The following is a 25980-nucleotide window of genomic DNA, read 5'->3' on the forward strand; positions in this document are numbered from 1 at the left end:
GCCAAACCAATGCAATATTAATTTATGTTTATCTCAGAAATTTAATTAAAAGTAATATTATCATGGTGGCGGACTTTTTCGCTCGCAAAGCAGGTAAATAGTACTAAATAAATCTGCTACTATAACATTGGGGCCCTCGATGCTGAATTATTTAGAACAGATGTGGAATGATAATGCCTTTTCAAAAGTGTTATCTTCAGCGGAACCAGGTGGCTAACATCCCATTAAAGAGCCATGCTCGTGACAGGTAAGGGGGAGGGGACGAGAGAAGACCAATGTGAAAGTACGGTCACACAAACGACATCATCATCCTCAAAGATCGTGCCACCAGTTCAAACCAGATGTTCAGCATCCATGTTAATGCCTTCACTTAGTCCAAATGTATTATTTCAGGTCATCTTGCGCACACGGCTGCATCCTAATCTCTCCTGTTGTCCCCTCGTGTCCCCTTAGAGTGCCTCTGGCCTTCCCCAACACTGTCTGTGGGAGCCCTGCTGGGATTACATAAGGATCTTTTTTTTTTTCTCCCTTCAATTTAAACCCCTGACACGCTTTTCTTGGCTGAACACAGTCTGGGCCCTCTTGTCCTTTTTCATGGGGGCAGCTTTGGCCAGACTTGTCTAAAAATGGCCTAGTCTGATGGCTGGCAGACCAGCACACCCTTCAATACAGTGCGTTGTATATGCTGACATTTAGCTGTTGCTGCTGTTTTCCTAAGCACCAATAAAAGGGATAAAATATCCTGAACTTTAGAAAGGCGATTTTCACTGCTGAATTTTGCGTTGGAACCGCCTTTTTGGGTCAACTGTCGGGTACATGTTACCGCAAAAAGGCTAATTGCTGCTTAGGTAGTAAACAGTCTGTAAAAGAGTCCTTACTACAGTACAGGTAGCGGATGTCAGCATTATACTTGTTATGTTTCCAAGGCCACCTTGCGTTAGATGCGGGGACCCGGCAGGACCCACATAAATTCTATAGGCTAAGAGCTCAAGAAGGTCCTACACCTGACCTTTGGACGTTGTAGCTTGGCTTATTGTTGATCAGGAATGTAGATCTGTATGCATATGCCCAAACAAGCGTCCAGTTTTTGTTGTCCTCTGTCAGTATCCCTTCTATCCCAGTCTGGCCCAGCACCCCAGGGTACAAAGAACAGCATTGTGGGATAAACACAGCAGCTGCAGTGGACAGTGGCTGACTTCACTGGCAATAGCCACACCACCGACAAGGGCCACTGTGAAACTGCATCCACGTAAAGAATCAATAAACCTTCCTTTTGCATCCTTGAACCAAAAGCTTCCTCAAAAAGTGCATCATTGCAATAAACAGGCTGAAGGATCTGGATTTCACACTGTGGTGGTGGAAAAGCTTGTGAGTCAGAGACCAGCCTAACACCAAAAGAACAAAAGTATGATGGCGGGAAGGAGTCGATGGTAGTCTACAGTTCCAAAGATAACCACAATTACAGTCCATTCTAACTCATATAACCTTAACTGGGCTCTGTATTTAGAAAAATTATCAAATGATGTGAAACTTAACGCCCTTTTGCCTTTGCCAGCTACCTATTCAACTTTTACCCTTTCCAATTGCCAAAACCAGGCACGAAATCCAGCACTTGGTTGCTTATTAGTCAAGCAGATTCAGTGTTAGCTTGCCATGTTTTTATACTTTTGCTGTGGATGGTGCAGTATCATACTTCACAATTTCCACTTTATTGCAGCGGACTATATCCTCTTCCCTCACTGTCCTCACAAATAAACTTACAATAAAATTCTGTCAGTTGGAATGTAAGTATATCTATCAGCCGCTAAAAAATCTAAACTAAATCACATAAACCAGACATATTACACTGACTGACTGTAACACCCCCTCTGGTGTGTACGCCTTAGCTAAAGCTAAAGCTAAAGCTAACCTCCAGCGGTTCTTATTATTTCCACAAAGCTTAGAGAATATATGCCTGGGAATACTGCTAAATGTTTGCACTTCTGCCATTTTTATGTTAAAGCAAGTTGTTTGATGGTTTGAAATGACCACAAGAGAGATGCTAATTTCCATTAGCTTCTATAATTATGGCGTTTGGCAGGAGACTTGTTAGACTAATTATAATGCTCTGTTGAAAAAAGTACTTTGAATGAACATTTATGACAAATGGCTTGAATAAGAACACTATGCCTCTAATTTGAACAAATGGTAGCTATCTGCCAAACTAAACACTGCATGTTGAGAGAGAGGGCAGAATACGTAAAAGTATGAGAAGTCAAAAACTGCCAGACTTAGTGGGAATTTGAGTGGAAACAGCACTAATTAACATGCAAAATAACATTCAACAAGTGAAATTGCAATAGAAATATGCACCACAAAACTAATATGTCTCAATTTTGACATGTTGGAGGGGGCACTTGACATTTATGAACAGTAAACATGATTTTGGTGAGTTAAATTGTTTTAGCTGCATGGGTTTAAAGCTGGTGGGAAAGCTGTGGGTTCATATAGTCCGAATTCCATGATGCCTTTACCAAAAAGTGGTATATTTTAAGTACATAATAGAGTATACTTAAGTATACTTTACATTTATTTTTGATTATACTTATTGTTTTACTAAAAATAGAGCTGTCAAACGATAATTTTTTAAAATCAGATTAAGAATCTTGATTAATCACGATTAATCGCTTAGTTAAAAAGCCTTTTTTTAATCAACATTTTTTGCCCTTCAAATTTGAAGAGCCCTGTTATGTGTTAATTCTTTCGACGTTTAATATTTGGAGGAGCCCTAACCCTAATCGTCTTCAATATTTTTTGATCCACTGCACACTTTCATCCTCCTTTTTTTCTTATCAGTTAATTACTTGCATAATTTAAAATGAAAAAAGACCCCATTAGTTTGATATCAACAAATATTCTGAATGTCACATACAAAACATTTATTAAATGAATGTATTGTATGTATGTAATTATATTTATTGCTCAAACACAACCTGTGCTACTTTTAATCGTGTGTTCCCATTCACTTGAATGAGAGCTCGAGCCGCAGCGGAGCCCATCGCCCCCCAGCCCATGGCGATGGCTCCCGCCTCGGGGTTGATAAGTTTGGTAGACCCCGTACGAGCCGTTGACTCGAGGTGGCCAGTTTAATGAATAACATTTTCACTGGGAAAACAAATTGGCTGGATAAACAAACTTTCTATGTATAGAAACTTTTAGTATATGTTTCAGTATACTTAAAGTATACTCAACATTTACTTGGTGGAGTATACTTCCAATAAGTACTAGAAGTAGAAGTATACTTTCCTAATTTTCAGTATACTTCAGGCATACTTAAGTATGCTTATTTTTGGTAAGGGGGTACAGTGGCTTAAGTGGATCAAAAAAAGAACAAGTTGGTTCTCTTCCATTGTTGTGGTTTGATAGCGTGTCTCTTTCTGATGCTCTCAATGTAAAAACCTTGCTTTTCGCAGTTTCCCTATTTTCAAGTGGAAATCCAACCATCGTGTATAACTGTTTTCTTCTCACAAGTGTGCCTGGGGGAATTTTTGTACATTCATCCACTGATGTTGACTTGCAAACTCTGCTGTACTTTATTCCAAATGTGTTTAATGGGATTGATGGAGTGCAATCATCCTGCAACAGAAACGGTTCTTCTCTAAACTGTCTCCAGACTATTGTCCAAAACATCTTTTCAAAAAGAATTAAGACTCAGCGATCTAAAGCAACTTCTGATTGATTAAAAGGTATTTCTCAGTACTTTTGCCCACATACTCTAGGCCTGTCTCTGACTCACAACCTTTTCCACTACCGCAGCGTGAACTCAAGTTCCTTCAGTGCGCTATTCCCGTAACTGTTGTTTTTCAGAAGTTCTGGAAGAAGCGAGACGTAGACTGAGAGAAGGGATGCAGTCACTGTTGTCTCTGTCCCAGATAAAGACAAGGAAGCAGGCTCGCCCACAGATGAGGAGAACGGAGGAAAGAGCAGGTTGTGCAAAACAGCAGGTTTCTCCATTGCTGTGGGCGCGTCTTTAATGACTTCCAGACCGACTCTCTTACAGTCTTTGCGTCTAGACTTTAACTTCAGGCTTCACCCCGGCCTCTCAGTCTCTTACTCTATGCCAACCCTCCAAAAACATGTCAGACGTATACACACGCACACCCACTTTTTCCCCTACGTCCAAACGTTGGATCCTCTTGGAAAACTACCTCTGAAAAGCTGACCAGGGAGACACTGCACCTCTCATTCCCTCGCCAGGGATCCAGCCTGAGAGCATTTCATCTCTAATGTAGACTTTGTAACCATGGCTGTCTTTTTTCAGTCCATTCAGTTTGCATTTGTCTCATTAACTGCATCTATGGGGCGCTGGGAGAAAAAAGGAAATCCCATCCAGATAAAAAAACAAACATTGCAAATCTCCATGACGGGACAGCTTTAAGGCAAAATGACCTCCACGGATAGCAAAAAAAAAAAAAAAAAAATCCCATTGTGTTCAAACATTGAAGTAGACTGAAAGCCATGTCTGCGGAACATAATTTAGATGAAATGTTCCTTTTCAAGCTGCATTACTTTCATTTGTAATTCAATACGCTGCAAATAAATGAAGGTAAGTAAGTGTTATTAATGCACGTCACACACTGCAGAATGAATTTAAAAAAGAAAAACAGGCATTCTGATCCATCTTAATGTCCATAAATTACATGATGCACAGATTTAGAGCTGGAGGAACATTTAGTTCCAGTAAAGCTCCAATTATGTACTCTGAATGCTTAAATATCAGCCAAAGAGGACTTTGCTGTAAATGCAGCCAGGTCCACACAATCAGAGTATGACTTAAACGTGGACTTTTTTTTGTGAATCACTTACAAACATCCGGTTCCTCGTCCGAGCCGTCTGGACAGTCTTTCTCGCGGTCGCAGCGCCATCCTTTTGAGATACACGTCACGCCATCTTTACACACAAACTGCTTCGGGCTGCAGGTCTTTGGAGCTGAAAAGGAACAAATCAAAATATGTTAAACCACGAGAGTAAAATAATCCCTTGGTGTCAATGATATTTATTCCTAAGGTCTCATTAGCCAGAGGCGTCTGCTTCGTTTTTTGCCGGTGGCTCTAATTAAACTGTTGTTGGCTGACTGAAAAGAAAAGTGGTTACACAAAAAATGTCTTGAAAAAGCTTTGCATAAACTTGATGCTCCCATGTACTGTATTCAGGTCAGAGTTCCCAACTGTACAATGCAATGATGAGAACAGATAACATCTCCTTTAGTTACAATCTAACAGAATCTAGAGAAATTATCATTGACCAGCATAAAAAAACATTTAAGTCAAATATGGCTGTTTGGATTTTGGGAACCTTGAGTGCAATATAAGGCAGGATATCTTATTTTATCCATGGAATATGAATGAAAAATGCCTCAAAGTGCAATTTAAGGCACATCGTCTTCCACTAAACATAGAGAGTGAATTACAAACTAGCCTATGTTCACATCATTAAAATAGAAGAACAGAAAGAAAGCAAAGCAACAGTCACCGGACTACTTGCTGTTGCCAGCCAGGCGCATTTTGCTAGCAGCTAGCGGCTACATACAATGATGGCATCATTTACTAGCAGTTCCTTAGCATCCTAAATTAGCGATTGAATAAGATTTCGATGTTGGTAGCAATATAATGATAATAAAAGCTGATAAGGCAAGCCAAAGAATACACCCTGAAGTTCCTGAACCCGTTGCCATTCTAGTACAGGGCACATTATACACAAACCATTCACACTCACATTCATACAGTTTTCAGTGAACCTAGCATGTTTTAGAACGTGTGACAAAGCCTCAGGAGAAAACCACACAGGAAAGGACTGTGAAGCAGACAAGTTATCTGCGTTAAATGTTAGAATTTGCAAACACTTCTAAAGCAGACCAAACACTTGCAATCTCCTCAATGGTCAGCTGAGGGTTAGCTTGGGTTAAGGTTAGCTTAGCAATGCATGTTACTTTCGAGCGATCTGTGATGTTGAGTGGGTGACACTGATGGTGTCCATTAAAACGAAGGTATTATTGTTCCAGTCTAAATACTGAAAGACATTTCTCTGACTCAAAAGTACATCTCATCCATTCATTCATGAATGGCACAGCACAGTGTTGTAACTGCATGTGAAAGGGGGGCGGTATGCAAATGAGTATCTTCAGGCATTTTTGCAGCTCTGTGTGAATAGGGACAGTTTTAATAATGTCGTCTGTATGCACAACCTTTCAAAACACAAAGAAATAAAAGTTGCTGGTTTTACGGCACCATTTTCATTCAAATGTGCTATAACACAGACCCCATTATACACACACATACAACATATTGTATTCTTCTCGCTTTAACTTCAGTTTACGTTTGCTATCGCTTCCTAATACAAAACTGTACTACTACATTGATTCCTCACCACTGCGCCAGGACATATTAGTGTCGTGTGATTATGTAGCCCAATTCTTGATTGATTAATAATGAATTAATCAATAGACACGCACTGGCAACAGTGAGTCAATTTTGGCTTTAGTGACTTTCCTTTAATAACACATTGTCAGTGATTAATGAAGGCCCTTGTGACAGTGGAAAAGTAGCTGCCAGCTAGTCTTATGAATGTTTCACGTTTTCCTCGTCACTGCCATCTTTATAGCCGTTATAGTGAAAAGCGTTTTTCTTTATTATCTAGTACTTAATAATATAAATCGCTCAAGGGGAAATTGAACTGCCTGCTATGTACAGTGACACCCCCCCCCCCATTTGTGATACATTACAGAATATTTGCAATATAGAGATGACCGTTATAAAGAACTTAAAAAAAAAAAAAAAAAAAGTTGTATGCCTCCTACACGCTTTAAACAGTATAAACTTATTTATTTATTTATTTATTTTGTGTTTTCTTTACCGCTTCTTCTCTCGCTGTCAAGAAACAGAACTCTAAATATGGACTGGCCTGTAAAGTACACTGTAATTTAGTTTAAATATATATATATAAATTAAAAAAATTGCAATATAGACAGTGCTGAACCTCTTGAGAAAGAGGTGGAGGGTTAGCACATTGCTCAAAGGCACTTTGGCAGTCATCAGGAAGCAAACTAGCATTTCGCCAATACAGACTTGTCAGTTTTTTGTCCACAAGAAAGAATTAAACCATGACCCAGTTCCAATAGCCCAAGTCTTTACTGCCACTCCTGATTGTGGTCCTAAAGTGAACCGCAATCATTCTGGGACGCTGGCCGACCTCTGTGGGTAATGACCATGTCAAGCCCTTGATAAGAGCCTTTACGTCTCAATGTGTTTCACACAGCATGGTCAGAAGAAAAAAAAGACTAATAGATTTTCCTGTAACCTTAGGATTGTTTGGGCCTATGATGGGAAAGAGAGCTATGCTGGATTTCACTTTTGTTTCTTTTCTTTGATCCTTCCTCGGGTCTCCCGACAACTTCACGACTCTAGCGGGATTCTGAAGTATTCGGTTTAGGTGAACGGTATGAGATTCTTAATAGGTTTAAGGTGAATTAATGAGCACACACTCACACGCACGCACATATGCACACACCCGAACATTCTCACGCACATACAAAAAAAAAAAAGAAGGGAAAAGCACTATCATCGTCCACGGATGACAGGATGAAGGCAGCTAAGCAGTATGACAGCATTTACATTTAAACCTAGCTTTCACAGAGCTCAACCTAAATACTAAGAATTCAATCTGACATATTGCTGTGCTCCACTTAACGTGTGTGTGTGTGTGTGCGTGTGTGTGCGTGTGTGTGTGTGTGTGTGTGTGTGCGTGCGTGCGTGTGTGTGTGCACATGGAGTGGCGTAATTTCTCTCTGAGAAGTCACAAGGTTTTGATTTATTCATGAACGGCAGCCAGGATTACACTCAAAAGCCTTCACTATTTTCCTCATCCCTCTTTCTCATAGGTCTTTGTTTGTTTGCATGTTTGGAGGTATCAACAACAGCCGTAGCGAGCAGATACTCGCACCGCGCCTGTCTGCTGTCCACGGTTTACTTAGATGCTGACATGCTGGAGCCTGGCAGGATGCTCTGTTTCCAATAAAAGCTGTGGGAGGAGCGCTAGTTTCTGGTGGCAGAAACATATCACGGAGCTTAGGAAGTAGGTCAGGAGGTTAGAGAGGTGGAGGTACGGGTTACTGTTCATGGAGAAGTCGTCAGAGCATACAGCCAAACATACATGGCATCACTTTTTGGGTATTGTTTGTTTAAGGAGATGAGATAACCGCCACTTGGGTAAAACACTCACTTTTATATTTCATAGGTCTGTTTAAGCCAAAACAAACAATCATCATGAAAACATTAGCTCATCAAATTAAATTTAAGTGTTCATAATAGGATTAAACTCACTACGCGTACGTATCTCATTTTTATTTAGTGGTTTTTGGTTGATTTAATTTGAAAAACAACAAAAATGACTTCTTTTTTTGCACTCTGGAGGAAGCTTGAAAGCTTCCTCGGGGGTGGCGGGGGAAACGTCTCTAACCCGGGAGCAATTTGGGCCCCTCAGTCAATTATTTTGCAGGCCGTGGCATACAGTACACTCTACCTCATATTGGCTTGATTAACCAATAGATTGGTCAGACATTGATCATTGCGGGTGGTTACGGGCATACCAATTTTATTGGTTAGCCAAACAACCAAATGAAATTGGTTACAATAGAAAGTTATTCTAGATAGATCACTTGGAAATATATTTATTGAATCAATTTATTGTATTCTAAATGTATGTATTAATTATTATAAGTGATTACAATATATTATAATTTATAAATGATATTGTGTTTAAAAATGGAAATGTGTGTCTAGATAGATCACTTAGGCCTGAGACTGGGAGTTTGTGGGTTCGATCCCTGGCCGTGTCATTCCAAAGACTATAAAAATGCCTCCCTGCTTGCCCTCAGCATTATGGGATGGAATTGGGGGGTTTGATCATGATCATGATTCCCGAGCGTGGACCCTGCTGTTGCTCACTGCTCCGTCAGGAGATGGGTCAAATGCAGAGAACAAATTTTGCCCCACTTGGGTGGGTGTGACAATAAGTGGTACTTTTTTTCTCCAAACCAAAGGTTCTGTCGGACACATAACTACCTGTTAGATTGGTCAAATTTAACCTTGTTTTTGGTCAATTTGACCAATCTGTTTTTAGGGTATATACCCCATATCCATCGTAGATTCCGGGTCCCGCAGTTTTATTTTTATTTTTTTCATAACTATTTTGTTCTGTCTCCTGTTTATTTTGGGTGTACTGTTATGCCATTGTCTACCACTAGATGGCAGCACACAATTTAGTTTGACAGTGTAAATTTCAAAGAAGAAGAATGAAAACAGGAAGTGCTTTAAACTCAGCCAAGTTCTAGGTTCATTTTGTAATGCACATCTTTAGGTACAATTATTGATGTAAATTGTGAAATGATAAATTACATTTGTTAAATCCCGGAAAAAAATGGCATTTGTTTACTGTAAACACATACACTCTTACACTATAATTACTGAACAATAATCTCTCTCTCTCTCTCTCTCTCTCTCTCTCTCTCTCTCTCTCTCTCTCTCTCTCTCTCTCGGAATATAACTCCCAAGATGGAGGGCGGAGTAGTATATACTAAAATGAACAAATGACATGCCCCATGTTATTAGCCTTCTTACCTATTTCAATGGGTGGCAAGGCAGGAGAAGAAAAGAAGAATAGCAAATTGCGCGAATCATGATGGTTAGCTTCACGTTCTGCTACACGACAAGGTGAGCTCAGTATATATTGTGCTTGTTTTGGTTTTGAATGTGGAGATTGTTATTCTGATTCTGCTCAGTACAGAAAAAAAAATACTATACTATCATCTAACTGTACTTATTAACTCACTCATTATTTCACTGCTGGTGGAACTTCTTAGTGGAACATGGGTTCACTATAAAAAACAATTCTCACTTGTGCTTTCTCTCAAAATGTTATTTGCTCCCACATCACGTATTTCAGGTATCTTTATGCTATAAATTAGCCGTCAGTTTGGCTCCCAAGAAAGTGAAAAGTGCAATTGATTGTTCTATTAAGAAGCTCTGGAAAGTGAGCGTGTTGTCAGGGAAACTCTTGCTGGTCAGCTAAGTCCTCAGCTTCCCCACCGTGTGTATGCATGTCACAGCTTGATTACATTTGCATATAGATCATTTCTTGATGTCATTTTTTTATGTTTTTCTATTTAGATTTTACAGAATGAAAATTTAGTTTATTAACATGAAACAAAAATGTGTTTCTGTGGGAAGTTGGAATGGATTATTGACATTTGTTTTATTTCAGTGATTTGACTTACAGGCGTCACATGTGTAGTAGTCATCTAAACCGACAGATCATCTTCTCTATTGCACACTACTCAAAGCCACTAGAGGACAGAATTGCTTATTATGTGTAATAGAGACTGTATTTTGAAAACTATGAACCTGCATTTGTAATCAATTCTTACTTGGGCATTTCTGCCTTGTGAATTATTTTCATCTTTCCCAAGCAGTTTCGCAGTGAATTCCAATTTGGAGCTAAAAGATTAATCTGCTTAAGTGACTTCCTGTTTACATCTGAGATTTGGTTTAAACAAAAACAAAAGCTCGTTCAACTCAGTAAACAGCCCAGAAAAGAACATTTGCAGTTTTATCTATTTTGGATTGTTTTTTGCAATTTTAGCTGGGGGGGGGATGAAGTCTTTCCATCCGTTATTCTTCCATACTCTTAGAAGGGTGATCAGGTGTCTCTTGTTATTTTAACAACTGAAAGCGGGAAGAAGAGTCAGTACTGAGGAGGTTAAACAGAAACATATGACATAGGATGACATAAGAGAACAAACTGTATGAAGTGAGAGCAAATGGAGAAGTAGGTCCAAGTTGGGGGGGTTGGGGGTCTCATAAAATAGCTTGAGTGGGATACTGAGATGGGATGGAGGAATGTCACACATGCTACCAATGAGCAGTGTGTTTACCAAGGTAGAGGCTACTTTTGGGTCATCTCCATTTGGGCTGCATCAGCATACGCACATCAACCCCCCCGCTCCCTCGCCCCCGCCTCTGCGGCCTCCAAGATGAGTTCAGTCTGGTGGTGAGAAAGCGTCTTCTCCTAAGACAAACGCCACCCTCTTCTCCAGCCACAGCCCCATTTCCTCACACCCACAACACGGCTATAAATAAGTTGCACGTCTGCCTTTGGAGATCAGCGGGGGCACTCCGAAGTTCCAGCAGACATTAAGAGTACGCACTGTCAACGGGGGTGCGCGTCCACTGTTCAAAGTCAACTTATTAGACAAGAAAACCTGCCTTCAACCTAGACGGTCCCCATTCATACATACGGCCTTGAGAAGGACGATGCGCGTTAGCTCCAGGGGGGCTGGATTTGTTCCTGACCCTTTTCCTTGACCTCCATATTAAAGCAGAGAGGAAACAGAAATTCCCTGCAGGGATGAGTTAAGAAGAGACAAACTTGCTCTGATCTGTCAGTATGATGAATATGAAAGCTAACAAGAGTTTTGTATTGAATGCACAGTATGCGCATTATAGAGGATGAGCTACTGCAGGGGTGTCCAAACTACGGTCCGGGGCCATTTGCATATTTAGCTACCTGACTTTTTGACCTATAATTTGACCTTGGAATTGACCTTGTGGGTCATGTGACCTTAACATTTTTCATGAAATCCAATCACTTACATGTTCTCTTAAACATTTTTTGTTTAGCACCAAGAAGGGGGCAAAGTATAAATTTTAGAGATAGACATGGTTTTTTTCGGGGCCGATACCGATGCCAGTTATAAGCAGTCAAGGAGGCCTATAACTGATATTTGAAGCCAATATTTTTTGTAAAAAGGGGGGGGGGGGATGTATTGCCTCAAAAAATATATAAAAAAAATACAAATGCCAATCTTGACTTTGTTGTAATGTCTTAAATGTGTCAAACTCATATTAGGAAAATATATTACTAAGATCGGTTAAAAAAAAAAAAGGTATATAACTTAAAAACAATTGCCGTCAATTATACGCATATTTTTGCTATTTGTGGGTCAGCTCTAAATTACGTAGCTCAACTGTAATCATATTGTTCCAAAAAATAACACGAATGCAAATGGAACGCGGCAACACTTTGCCTGTTTGAGTTCCGGATGTGTTAAATCTACCTGTTTTGCATATATATTGTTTCCAGAATGAACTGTGGGACGCAGTTAATGAAGTTATAAGGACGTTAATCCTTCATATGAATTTGTGCTCCCAGTAATTAAATTTGTGTCATATTTAACACTTTTATGTGGGTCTATGATAAAAAAAATTAAAAAATTAACATTTTTAAACAAACCGTGACTTAAGGTTGTGTGTAAAATAATGACATCCAGGACGATTCTGTGTACAAGTTGCATTGAAATTACGAATTGAAATGTTTTGATTGTGGCCGGCTGATTAGTTGGTCCGACATTTAAAAAAAAAAAATTATAATTCCAAAATTGTCTCGCGGGCCGGATTAAAACCTCTTTGCGGGCCTGATCCGGCCCACGGGCCGTATGTTTGACACCACTGTCTTAAAGCATTAATGCTTATTGAACGTTTTCTATATATATATATATATATATATATATTTATATATATATATATATATATATATATATATATACTTCATTTTAAATTTCTAAAAAATATATATGTTCAGGGAGCTCCCCTTCTTAAAAAGTTAAATGGAAACTGGAAACACATTTCTTTGTTTTTATCTCAAACAAAAACAAAAGGTTCAGAAGGTTCCCGGGTTCAGCAGCATCTCTAAATTAACTGAAAATTTTAAGAAATAGTCACCTGAGATTAAAATGGTTTTGGCTTTACCTTTTATGGGCTGTTACCGATATTGGTAAAAATACCCAATATCGGCACCGATAATCGGCCAGGCATCCCTAATACATTTGGAATCCTGAATTGAATTTCCTTACCAAAGATAACTGTTATGTGAAGATTTATCTAGTAGTTCCTGATATAAAGGTTTAAAGGAAGGCGGCCCCGCCCCTTTTTGCCAAAAATATCAAAATTCGACAGGCTGTAGCTCCCTAATTTTTTTGATTTAGTCTTGCATCATCACTACTAACACGTACACCAAGTTTCATTAAAATCACAAATCTACATGATTAAACCCACTGAGTGATTTGACATGACTCAGTGATCAGTTAACCACTAGTTGACATACAATGTCAACCTAAGTTATAACTTGGGTTTATATAAATAAATATAACAAGTCCTTTGCAACTTTTCCTGACTCCATGGAGACACCATAAACGATCCGGGGCAACAACCACTGTGTTCTTAGGACATGATCCTTTCTTGACTCAGGATTTAATGATTCAGCCTCAAGTATTGAGAATAATAAAAACGTCAGGGCACACAAAAACACCAGGTGGGCGTGTTGGCTGAGGTAATTGCATAGCGTGGTTATTCAAAACATTTACAGACTCTTGCAATGTCTACTGGGGTTAAAAAGTCACAGAGTTTAGTCTACTAAAGATAGGACGTACTTTCACCAGCAAAACAAAGAGTTTCTCAAGGAGAGACGATAATCCTGTCATCCTAAATTTACTGTTCATTACGATTTCACAAGTATTTGAGGGGAAGGAGATAAACAACATGACTTGCCTCTAATACGACTTGCCTCTTTTCTGAGAGGCACAAATGATACCACAACACAGCTGCTCATAAACATCCTGACAGGCATTATGAGGAACTGTAATAAGTCCTCTTCTTTTGTGGGATAAAATTAGGAAAACACAGATTCTGGTCTGTTTGGCCACCTCTTGATCTGCCACCACAACAAAGGCATGACCAACGTTTTGCAACAGGAGAGAGCAAAAGAGTGAGGGGGAGAAAACGTTTTCCCATTTGCCATGTTACAAAACAGAGAAGAAGGGGCCCCAGCTGTGCCTGTTTGTTACCATAAACCATTTCAACTGAGTTTGGAGGAACTGCGCAAGCTGTAAAAATGATAGAAGAAAGAGCTAATGGATTGCAAATAAGGATTTATATGGAACTCGCAATGGATGACAAAGTTTACTGGTTTAAGACATTTTACGCGCTCACCAGCTCTATTTGCACAGTGTCATGAGATCCAATACAAGAGCTGTGTCAATAATAATAATGGTTTGTTTTACTGACACCGAAATATTCATTTAATCGTTTGAAAATGGGTGTGTAGTAGTGGTGCAACGGATTTCAAAAGTCACGGTTCGGATCGGATCACGGATTTGAGTCACAGATTGGATCGTTTTACGGATCAGCCAAAAAAAAAAGAAAGATAAATAGTACTTTGTCTTTAAAGTGCTTTTTCCATTTAAAAAAAAATCTATTCAAAATGTCTAATATAGCCATGTAGGATTTTATATATTCAGTTATTTTATAAAACGTCTTCCCATTAAATAAAAAATAATCAATACAAAATGTCTAATATAGTCATTTAAGATTTAGGAACACAACTTAAGTGCAATATGAGGCAGAAACATCCTTATTTTTGACATGGTTCATGTGTAAAACAACAAGGTATTATTAATGGCTTAAAGTTGTGTTCCTTATAATCTAAACAGCTAACTTGGACATTTTGAGTGTTTATAAAACAAATGAAGACAAAATTATATTTATCTTTTTTTTTTTATATATATATATATAAAAAGTCCTCAACGTGCAATTTAAGCCACTTCCCTTTCTTTAAACATGGAGAATGAATTGTAGTCCAGAATATTGAAAAATAATTCAAGATGTCAAACTTATTTATCAGTCAAATACTCAAGACAGTCGTTGGTCATGCTAACAGGTAGCCGCTAGCCACTTATGTCGGAGACTTCTGCCGTGCCATACAATGACAGCGTAAATAATTAGCGGTTTCTTAGCGTCCTAAATTAGCGATTGAAAATGTGTTCGGGATAGCATTGTGTTGATGTTGGTCGCAATTACAATGTCAGCCAACTACGATAAAGTAACGTCTAAAAGGGAAGTCAAGCTAGCCATCACGCCACGACGTGGGCGAACTTCAAAGTAAAAGTGCGCTAAGGCTATTTGCTTTGCCGCCAATGTATTTTGTCAACTTTATTGTGAAGTTAGACTTAGCGTGGATACTGTGTTGAGTATGTTTCGGCTTGCTTGACATGTCAGAATGGACTGTGAATGCGCACTTTGTTTTTGTTTTGTTCCCCCCCATATTTCCGATATTCAATATTCATTTTTTAGTAAAAGAGAAAATATGAGCGTTAAAAAAAAAAAAACTTTTTCTTTTAATTTTAAACATAGAAAGAATTGTTTAAAAATGATAACAAAAATTGTAGGGCGCTTCCAGGGTCATCAGCATGTGTTAAGCTATTAAAAACTAAGCAAGTAAATAGTTCCCTAAAGTTTTCTACTGTAAATTAAGTTTTACAAAATTTCAACATGATATCTTCATTTAAAAAAAATTCCGAAATAAAAAGTGTAGGTAGTTCCCAGAGTCAGCATAATTTTTTTTATAAAGTGGAAATTTAAATAAATCCATAAATGAAAAGCGACAAATGCATGTGAATGTTGCTAATTTGGGGATTCCGTCAGGGTTCGTAAAAGGTTTCAAAAGATCTTTGCAGACAGTGAAAAAATTGTCTGAATATGTTCGAAATGTCTTTGCGACAAGTAAAGTACCGTCTGTGAACATCTTACAAATCCTGATGAAAACCCTAAATTTGCTACGTTTGCAATCATTCACCACTCAGTGAGACACATACCAGCTTTATTGGCCTTCAGATCCATAAAAAGACCGATGCCCTTATTTGGCATTTTCCAATAATCGGCCCAGCCAATAATCGGGCTATCCCCAGTCGAAAGTCAGTCTTATGTGGAAGTTGATGCAATGGTCTTCTAGAGAGCCTCTGCTGGTTGCAGCCATGTAGTGCACTCCATTTTGCTTCATGACGCAAGTAAACAACAATCACTTCCGCGCAATTGGCCAATTTCTTAACGATTAATTAAGCGATTAATACACGTGTCCCTTGGTGGTCGAATTAAGCATGTGTAACAAAAAGACAGAAGGAGTCTTAACATCAAGAATGTCATTGTGTGTGACGTTATAGTTGCCAAGGGAATTAGGATTTTTTTTACAGGTCAGCTCAAAGTACAGTAGATCTAAACAAGCCTTGGTGGTACCGAAAGGCGCGACCTCTTTACAAAGCCGAGTAATCACAAGTGAATGTAATTAAGAACAAGTTAGATGTCTGTCTGAGATTTGACTACTTCTAAACCCTGAAGCTGTAATCAACCAAGACAGATATTTGCGTTAGGCTCAACATTGGAACCCCGAGGAAGAAGGCTTTGGCCTCCTTAACTTCCGCATGAGGATTACACCAAATTCAGTGGGGGGAGAGTAAGGATGGTAAATTGAAGAGAACCCCCAAGGTGTGATCCTCAATTATCAACAGAGCCAGTTGAGACAAATCCCTCTGCCATTGCTCCCGCCACAAGAGCGCGCGCTGTACATAGCTGCAGAGGCAGAAGAATGACAATCAAGCCTACTTAGTATGCTGCTAAAGGGAAACATTAAAGAAGATTAGATCAAATTCTTCGGTGCCTTTTGGTCAAATCAAGTTTCAACTTTGCGTGAGATGCAGGAGCTCCATGGAACGGGTGACCAGATACTCTAGAATGTTCTTTCATGCTCTCATCATGCATGAGGCAGCCGTAAGCACCTCCATGCTGACTGGATGAAGAGAGCAGATGAATATCAATATGTAACTCTTCATTTTTTAGCAATCTCTGCCAGCGTTCATTTCCAAATGATCACTCCTACGACATTCCTAGAACATTAGGCGACTCGTTGACCCCCTTGACCCCTGCCCTATACATATACAGTACATTAATATCTAACTTTCTATTATAATTTCTCATTTAACTCATTCACTCCCAGCCATTTTCACTGAAGCAACCCCCTTCGCTCCCAGGTGTTTTACTGGATTTTGACAGATTTTGCAAGGCCCACAGGATGTTGTGTTCTATTGCTATAAAAACATAAAAAACTACCAAAAGAAAGATTAGGGTCTCTTCTTTCATCAGGAAAAAAAAAATATATTTCTATCTGTTTCGTTTTGCAGCAATTAGCATTAGAATATAGCTAAGTTTCATCATTATTCACAAATCTGTTAAAAAAAGTGGGGAAAAGGAGCTTTTGGCAACATGGCCCTGGTTGATCTCTTTTGCTCTGCTGCCACCTGCTGGCCATTTTTGTAATAATACCATTGCTCCAAGCATTCTCTTCATTTCAGAGGATGCATCAAAGCCTTCTGTATGCTCTAAAAAAATAATAATAATTATAAATGTATAAATACGTCTTTGGGAGCATGGTAACATTTAAAATAGAACATATTTTTATGTTTTTGGGAACAAATGAGTTAAAAACGGTCGTTGCAAATACCGATACCTTGAAATGAGGCCTGGTATCGACCGATCGAATTAAGTTCACCTTTAAAGGTTAGGGCACATTTTAGGTTGATCCTTACATTTCCCAGAAAAGCTAAATATCCGAAAGTTTTTGTGAATATATGTTTCCTTGATCAACTATGATGAAAATTAACTATTGGTAAAAAAAAATTAAATTCAGGGTTAGGGTTAGGGTTAAATTCATGTTGCAGCTCGTCAAACTAAACTAAAAGAAAATGTTACTTTATTTAAAAAAACAACAACAAAAACAATTAGCAACAAAGCTAGCCACTTTCTGTGTGTTAATAAGAGGCTTCAGAGCAGCATTACTTTAATTTAGCCGTATGCACTCCCTATTGTCTCCCATTTGTATACAAGCAATTAAAAGAAGCTTTTCCATATATCTCCTATATAAGATTAAAAACTAGTTGAGAAACAAGGTTGGAAGGAGCCAAGTAGTGGACTTCATTTTGTCTCACTCGTTTCAAGACACAATTAGTCAACAATCAATTCCTCACAATCAACAATTAATTATGCAACCTTTTAAACTATTCCCTAATCTGCAGTCACGTAAAACTGCATTGGCTCATACTGAAAGTTTGTCCCGATATTTCGGTTGAATTACAAAGCTACACAGGCAACATAATAACATATCACGCTGTGGTGCCGGAGTTCCACCGCCGATAAATAACATGTTAAAATGACCCCCATTTTCATTATTGCATTCAGACAGATAATACATATAACAATAATGAGAGCTCTTATCAAGGCGTTGAATTGTTGCATCCTGTCAGGTGTGTCTACTTCAATTTTCCTCAAAAGGACTGAATGCTCGTCTGTAAAGGGCACCGCTCTACTCACCTACACGATTGCCACTGAAAATATGGACGTCAGCCAAGAGAAAATCCCAGTGAAGAGTAAAACGGATGACAATGAATGTATGAGATGTGTGGGCCGGAGCTTAAAATAGAACATACTTTATCTACGGGTGGAACCATTTAAATTCTCTATAGGGGGAAGGAATCATCTCTTAACAATGAGGCAACAGGCGATATCACTGCCTGGAGATCGTTTTGTACATTAATGGTCAGAGGAAATGAATGCAATTAGTGGCTGAAGTGGACTAGTGAGCAACATTACAATGCAGTTCTGCATAGCAGAATGGCTGTTCTTACATTTCTATCTGCCTGACTGTTTTGCCAATAAATATCACAACTTCAATGGGAGGATTTCACAGTTTCATGGTTTGTGTGTGAGGACTAATTTTGAAATTGTGGCTGTCTGTCAGAGACATGTGTAAAATTTGTACTTTAATTCAGTAGATACATACTAGGGGTGTGCCCGAAAAATCGATTCTCATTTAGTACGATTCACAATCGATTTTAAATGTCCCAAAATCTATTTTATTTAAATTATTTTATACTGGCTTGCCTTTGTTTGTGTGTGCCTTTATTGGGAGCGCTGTTCATGTTGTACCCGATTTGGCCACTTAGGGGCAGTGTGGTTCCACGCGGTCTGACACACTGTTAAGTTGTAGCCACATTAGAGAGTAGAAGCAAAAAAACAAGATCAAGTTATTCCAATAAAAGTTGGGGTTTTTTTGCAGCGTGGAGCCGTTCTTTTGAGTGATAAAAGTGCCGCGAGTAGAACACTAATTAGCATTAGCGAGTCAGACTGGAGTAGATCATTACGATTCCTCGAACATCTATAAATTGAAGCAAAAATCGTTGTCAATCAAATCATTTTGAATCAAAAATCGGCTTCTGAATCGAATCGCACACCCCAAAAAAATCGGAATCGAATCGTGAGACATTCAAAATAAATTCCTCCCCTCATTCATATTGTACATGCTACAATGTCAGCATTCTGTCTGACTGTCCAAACGGACAACAGACATCTGGGCAGTGAAAGATGGCAAGAGCGAGAGGAGAGTACACTACAAGACTTGTAAGGAAGAAAAATGCCTCTGCCGCCATTTGGGCGTATTTGGGTCCAGATGATAAAACAGAGCCTGACAACAAAGCAGAGGCCATTCGTCTCGGAAAGCTGCCACCGACGAAGCCAACACATTACGCTGCTCCTGTGCTCCAATTTAAGAGCTGCATCAAAAGAAAATAGAGCCGAAATATATTATACAGCACTGAATAATGTTTTCTGATCATTTATACCTTTCAGATTACGAGATGGGTGAAATATCAGAAACAGTGTGATGCGGTGCAATTCTGCACCACTTATATAATAACCACGTTGTTAAATTAATATTTGCCTGATAATGTCAATCCAAAGCAAGCCTTTTTAGCACTGTAAAAGCATGATATTGGATTTTACTGATATCTAATGAAGTCACCAGTCCATTATCTAAAGCACATATCCTCATTAGGGCACTGGCGGAGCTAGAGGGAGGCCGGGGTGGCACGTGCCCCTGGCTCAAATGTGATTGGACCCCGCAGCGCCAAATGATTGACATATCACTGCACGTCTTGCATTGCAGCCTGCCAGCATTTTTATCAATCAGACGCTTACTAATTATGCCCTTCCTGCACAGTAGCTGGCGCTATTTACCACAAAATGTTGAAATCCACCTCAATTAGAGTCTGGAGAAGAAGAATCTCCCGAGTCCAATGTTCAGATAGATTGTTTTAGACGGACATCAATAAGTTAACGTTGTTTTGCACAAGCTAAATATAAAAGCATGAGCTGAATGGCAAACAGAAACGTGAAACAGGAAGCAGAACTACGGAGCGGTCTTCCAAATTAAAAGCATTGATTTCAAAATAAGATATTTAAACATCACACACAAAACAGCTTGAAGAATACTTAACACTTAGTATATATATATATATATATATATGCCCTAACTTTTTTTTGTCTAGAATTGGGGGATTAAATAACATTAATAAATTTATGTGGCTGTAAATATATTAGTATAAGGAACTTTTTTTTTCATATGGTGTGTGGAAAAACGAAATAAGGGGACAAAATGTGATTTGTTCCTTGTACATTGTTAATAAATAGCACATTATGTGCAAAAATCCCCTACATGCTTAATATGTATTTCAACATTTAGAGACTACAATTGAAATTTATTATGTAACGAATTATTTGGCATAATCTTTGGATACCCCGAAGCGTTGTTTTTATCAATATCAGAAGGCGGCCATTTTGCCACTTGCTCTAAGGTCAAAATGACGCCACAGTTGCTCAGGTGTCTGGTAACAACCAATCACAGCTCAGCTTCAGAAAACAGGTGAGCTATGATTGGTTGTTGCCTGAGCCCTGAGCAACTGTGATGTCATCTTCAGTCGACAGCTAGTGGCAAAATGGCTGCCTCCTGAAACAGATAAATACGACTGGATTTTGCTGCATAACTCATATTCCAGAAATGTAATATTAATCAGAATGTCATGTTTAGACTAGTGAGGTCAAATAGAACATATTATTGTCAAGAAATGTTTAAGGTTGACTTCCCCTTTAAGTATGTTCTTTTTAAAAACAAGATATTATTGTTCATTTTAGATGACGCCACAGTAAAGCATCTCACTGAGGGGCAAAAGTTTGCAACGCTAGGCAATGTTGATTTCGCGCCAGCGTTTGTTCAAGTTCGCAAATGTTCGCCAGACATTCACCTAGCCTAGCCTAGCGTCTCGGTGGGTTTTTGGGTTGCAAGGAAATTCTGCACATGTTCAAAATTTCCTTGTGACAAGAAGAACCTAGGCGAATGTCGGCGAACGTTGAACGCCAACACTCGCAAACATTCACCCCTCAGTAAGATACGGACCTAAGCTAAAAGACAAATACTAGCTTTACTCATCAAAAGCAGAACCGCCAAAAGGAGAAACAACAATGCTAAAAAATAAGTAACGGGTGTTAACGTTATTGCTAAACTAAATCCATTAGATTCCTTTAATCTGTTTCCCCACATGAAAACAGCCACTTTAGTCGTTTACAGTACGTCCACAAAGCTAACAAATGGCTTGCGGAGGTACACACTCTTGTTAAGAAATCGATTTACAACACTTTCCATTCAACACAGAAGCGCTGAAATGCTTTAATGAAGTCTGAATAAAATATGTATGTGTGCAAGTATGATGTACAACTCTGTAATGTAGTGTTTTACAAAGATGCAAATATTACATCCACGGCCCGCAAAGAGACATGAAGCAACTCTGCGGACATCTTTAATCTACAGTTTAAACTGTGAAGAATTTGATGATACTCCTCAGCCTTAAAGTATCAGCGTAATAATGTGGCTGGATTTCAATGAGCCTCGCTTGTTATTTTTCCTCAGAAAATCCACTGACCAAAGTAGTGGATTATATACCGCCAGGCAATGCAAAGCAGCTACTTTACAGTGTCGCATTAGATATTTAACCGCAGAACAAGCCGAGATATGCACAGTTGAAAATGTATTTTCCGCATGCACTTTCAATTTAAGTGAGCAAGACTAAGCTGCCAAATGCGCTCCGTTTGCCGTATTGCTTGGAGTTGTCAGCAAATGTGAACAATTTGGCCATGTGGTGCCATCGCGATGTTGGCCTCACCTCCGCTGATACTCGAACCAAATGGTACAACTGAGGCCACATGGGAGGGGGTAAAGAAAATTCAGTTTCTTAGCAAGGAGTGGAAAAAGAGGAAGCAGATGTAGATGAAATTGACGGTGAATTTAATTGAATGACCACTTTTTGCTGCGTCAAATAACATAAGCAAGTAGACAAAAAGACGGAGGGTGTTTTTGCAATGACATTGTGTCGTACGGTGAAGCAATGTGAATTCCTTCATTAGGGCCTTTTCCGCTAAGCCCCCAATTAGTAGAGTTTTCGGAACAATCTGAGACTGTTCGCCGAGGTCTCCTCTGAGAAACAAAGAGCAGTTTAGACCCAATTAAACCAAAGGCTTGCTGGTGACCTGGGGCCTGGCTACAGTACTAAGAGTCTTTGGCGGTCCGGCCGGCACATGGCAAAACAACTCAAGTCAGAAAAAAAAAAATGAAACAAATAAATCCTCTGAATCACATTTCTCACGTTTGAAAAGCATGACAATGCTTGGAAGGGGCTGATATTGCGTTAATGCAAAAATAATGACTAAAACCATAATGGAACTATTCAGGAGAAAAACACATTTCACAATGTTGTGTTGAAGAAAGAAATCAGTATTTTACTCACGGTGACCTTAAACAAACCGCAATGATTATTCAAGCTGACAACTAAACACACAAGGGTGACTCATCAAATAAGAGCGACGACACTCACATCAAAAATATGAATCCATTTTAAATAGTCACTTTTTCTTTTTAAAAACAAAAAGGGTTTGTTTACCTTTACTAGTGTCGCCTTCCTAAACACGTCCTTTTTGTCTTTAAAAAAAAACTGACTGTACGAATTACAAGATAAGATTAACTTTTTTTAACCATTGTAAATAGGCATGTGATAATTTAATGAACTCATCATTTAAAGTTCAAATTGTTATACGGAATGATTGGTGATTAACTGTTAAAGCAGGAGTGCAATACTTGGATGCAACCAACAGAGACAGTTTGTGGAATGGAGAAGAGCAACATGACAGGAATTATGGAAAGTTGAGCTACACACACGCAAAATTCCAGATTATTCTTGACATAAACATTCAAATTTCCTTGGGATTTTTTGGGCATCAAAATTTAATATCTAAAACGATATTTAGGGCATGTTGACATGAGGCAATTTGTACTGGACAACTACTGTTTTAAAAAAAAAACAGATGAACATATTGTTAGTTTTCCCAATTGACAATTCCGAGTTCACGTCATAAGTCAAAATGGCAAACTTACTCAGTGCAATGACGCGCTCCACTCATTAAAAAGCATTAGACTTTGGATCCTTGTATTTTTTGATTTGTGAGGATTATTTTGATTTCTAAATGTAATTAAATGTCGTTTGACTACTATAACAATCTACCTGTTTTGTATGCTAGTCACAGGCAAAAGCAATACAATTTGTTTTCACCGAGTGAAGTAAGCATTTGCATTGCGGAATCAGAAACGGCCGGATGTTCCAAATTGTCAATTGTTGGTTTTCCCATTAGTCAAAGAAGTATTGTGGGATTTGTCAGCTTGTTGCAAGCTAACTTGTTGGTGGTTGCAGGCTACATTCAAGGTGGCAATTGAGCTAGGTTTCGTCGGGTGCGACAACATGACTTCAAAGGTTTTTGGTTGGACGATGAATCTCATAAAATCCAGCTTGTGATTTAGAACAGACAAGCCTTCAAAGACCTCCAGAATTTAATGATAGATCACACGCAAATGCTAATTTGTTTGAGAAGAGCTTTGTATTCAAGAAAAAGTTGAATGACGAGGTAACTGTGTGCTAGAAACAACAAATTCCCTTTTTCAGCTGAATGGAATCGAACCAATCAGCCTTTTTCCTCTGCCACCACACCGTGAGGTGTGCGTGAGTAGGATTGGGGGATTTTTAATGGTTTCCAGAAGTTGTTCCAGACTGTGAAGGTGTGCAAGGTCAGTTGTGGGAGGAAGGGAGGGGGCTGTTTTAGTCTGTAGATGACAACAAAAGTCATACTGGTTTTCATGGAAAGTATTATTTGACCTATCGAAATTCTCAGTGGACAAGACATTTTAGACCAGCGTATGTGATTGGAGTGAAGAAAAGATGGCCTTCCACAAATACACCATACCAAAGCCCAAAACCTGTCATTTAAAGCAGTGGTTCTCAAATGTATGGGGGTCAGTATAGAAATGTTTCCAAGGGCCCCCTCCATTCTCAACTAACGTGTCATATCTTGCCTATTTTTGAGAAAGTCGTTGAATGTTACAAAAACAAATTCATACTTTTTAGAGGGGAAAAATTTTAGTTGATTGGATTTTTCCAGGATAAAATCAGAATATTGTGATAAAGTCCAAGCTTAACGAAATAATTCAGTTATATAAATCATATTTGTGCAGGCATGTCAGATTTATGAGATGCTACAATTACGACAAGGCTTTTAATTGGTTCAAAACTAAGGTAGGAAGGAGTCATTGTTTTATTAAGTTTGTTTTATAAGCTAGTCGACGCCCATATGTACGTGTCAATAATAAGTCAACTTTGTGGACCTCCAAGTTACGACTCGCAGACCCAAAACGGGTCCGGGGACCCCAGTTTGAGAACCACTGGTATCTATCCGTAAAAAGCTATAAAACGGAGGTAGAAAGAAGTAGTCGAAAGAAGTAGTCGAAAGAAACGCCTTTATCAGCATTTCAAGAAGGTTTAAACAAAGACCTCAAATTGAAAGAAAAAAATGGTCGAAAAGCAATTCATTGCTAATTATCTTTGCGGACCCCCAAGCTAGGGCTCACAGTCTACTAAGGTCTGGGGTCCCCAGTTTGAGACCACTGATTTCAAGACACGCCACCACTCGCTGGCATTAAAAATGTACACATCTGTGATACATTAAGTGCTACCTTAAAAATCAAGCGCTCCCGGGGCCTGTGCCATCATTTTCTCAATTAATGTCAGCGTGAACGTGTCTCCTCTCGCAGAGGAAGGCTGACTGTGACACTGCAATATTCACATGTGGCCCAAACAAAAGACCCATTTTAATTGTTGCATCAACCTGGGGCAAGCAGTGGAGCACACCGAGTTCAGGACAAACAAAACAAAGCAGCAGGTGATAGGGAATGCGTTTCAAGACCGCTTACCATCAACAGCCCTGGATGGCGAGACGACTTCGGAGCTGTGCAACATTCCCAAGACGAGCAATCCTGCTGCCAGCACGTTGGCCGCGGTGCGCAACATTGTTGTGGTCTATCCGGAGGGAATATTAGTCATCAATCGCCTCTTGGAGCTGTCACGCTGGTTGCTTGCAGACAGGCGAGAAGATGCTCCTCGCCGGGCATCCACCGCCGCTGCGCGCGGTGAGTGTCAAGGCTCAAGGCTTCCGGCTCGGTCTTCTCCCAGCCAGCCCGGGGCTGCCTCGGGGCTCCCCGGATGCATGGACAGCCCGGCCACCCTTACGAAGGCTAGCGGTTTCGGCTAGCCTGGATTTTGGAGCTCGAGCTGGAGCTGGTGGTCGTGCGACTCGTCCAGGGGGGTCGGGTGTGCTCTTCGGAGGCGAGTGGAGTGCGTCAGGAAGCTGGTGGAAGGTTGAGCTCACTTCGCCCGGTCGCCTCTGCCGCCGCTGGCCACAGATTGACCAGCTAGAGGCTCCAAGCGATGATGAGTGACGTCGGCTGGCCCTCCTCCTCTTCATCCTCCTCCTCCCCAAGCACACGACACCTCCATCGTGTTCAATGAGGCTCTTCTTCGTGTATTGTTGTAATTGTATATCGCATATGTTATCGTAGGGGAGGAACATTTACGATAATTTCACGGAAAGTTTCCGGGATGAAGCATAAATAGAAACGCAAACGAATGTCAAATAAAACAATTAAAATACATATAATTTTCACGGATTTGTGCCGGAACTTTGTAAAACTTGAAAATATTTGAATGAGCAATCAATTCCTTCATTGAACAACAAAAATATGAATGTTGCGTTAAATATGAATTCATCCCCCGCCCCCACCCTGCCCGTTCAGAAAACTATA

The 25980-nt window shown here is 39.4% G+C and overlaps 1 protein-coding gene across 5 annotated transcripts in view; it reads right to left on the bottom strand.

The window, feature by feature from the left end:
• The window catches only part of LOC144056723 (low-density lipoprotein receptor-related protein 1-like), a 123033-nt gene extending 97392 nt beyond the window's left edge, over positions 1-25641 (bottom strand). For 3 of the 5 annotated variants that reach the window (XM_077573744.1, XM_077573743.1, XM_077573742.1), the window contains exons 1-2: positions 25093-25634; positions 4846-4968 (exon numbers count right to left, since the gene is read on the bottom strand). In XM_077573744.1, the coding sequence (XP_077429870.1) occupies positions 4846-4968; positions 25093-25189 (220 nt within the window). In that variant the 5' untranslated portion in view covers positions 25190-25634. Of the gene's footprint in view, positions 1-4845; positions 4969-25092 lie in introns of all 5 variants that reach the window. The other 2 variants (XR_013295099.1, XM_077573741.1) reach the window with 2 other exon arrangements.
• Between the last annotated feature and the right edge of the window lie 339 nt (positions 25642-25980).

Source organism: Vanacampus margaritifer, chromosome 8 (assembly GCF_051991255.1).
Source record: "Vanacampus margaritifer isolate UIUO_Vmar chromosome 8, RoL_Vmar_1.0, whole genome shotgun sequence".
Classification (NCBI taxonomy): Eukaryota; Metazoa; Chordata; class Actinopteri; order Syngnathiformes; family Syngnathidae; genus Vanacampus; species Vanacampus margaritifer.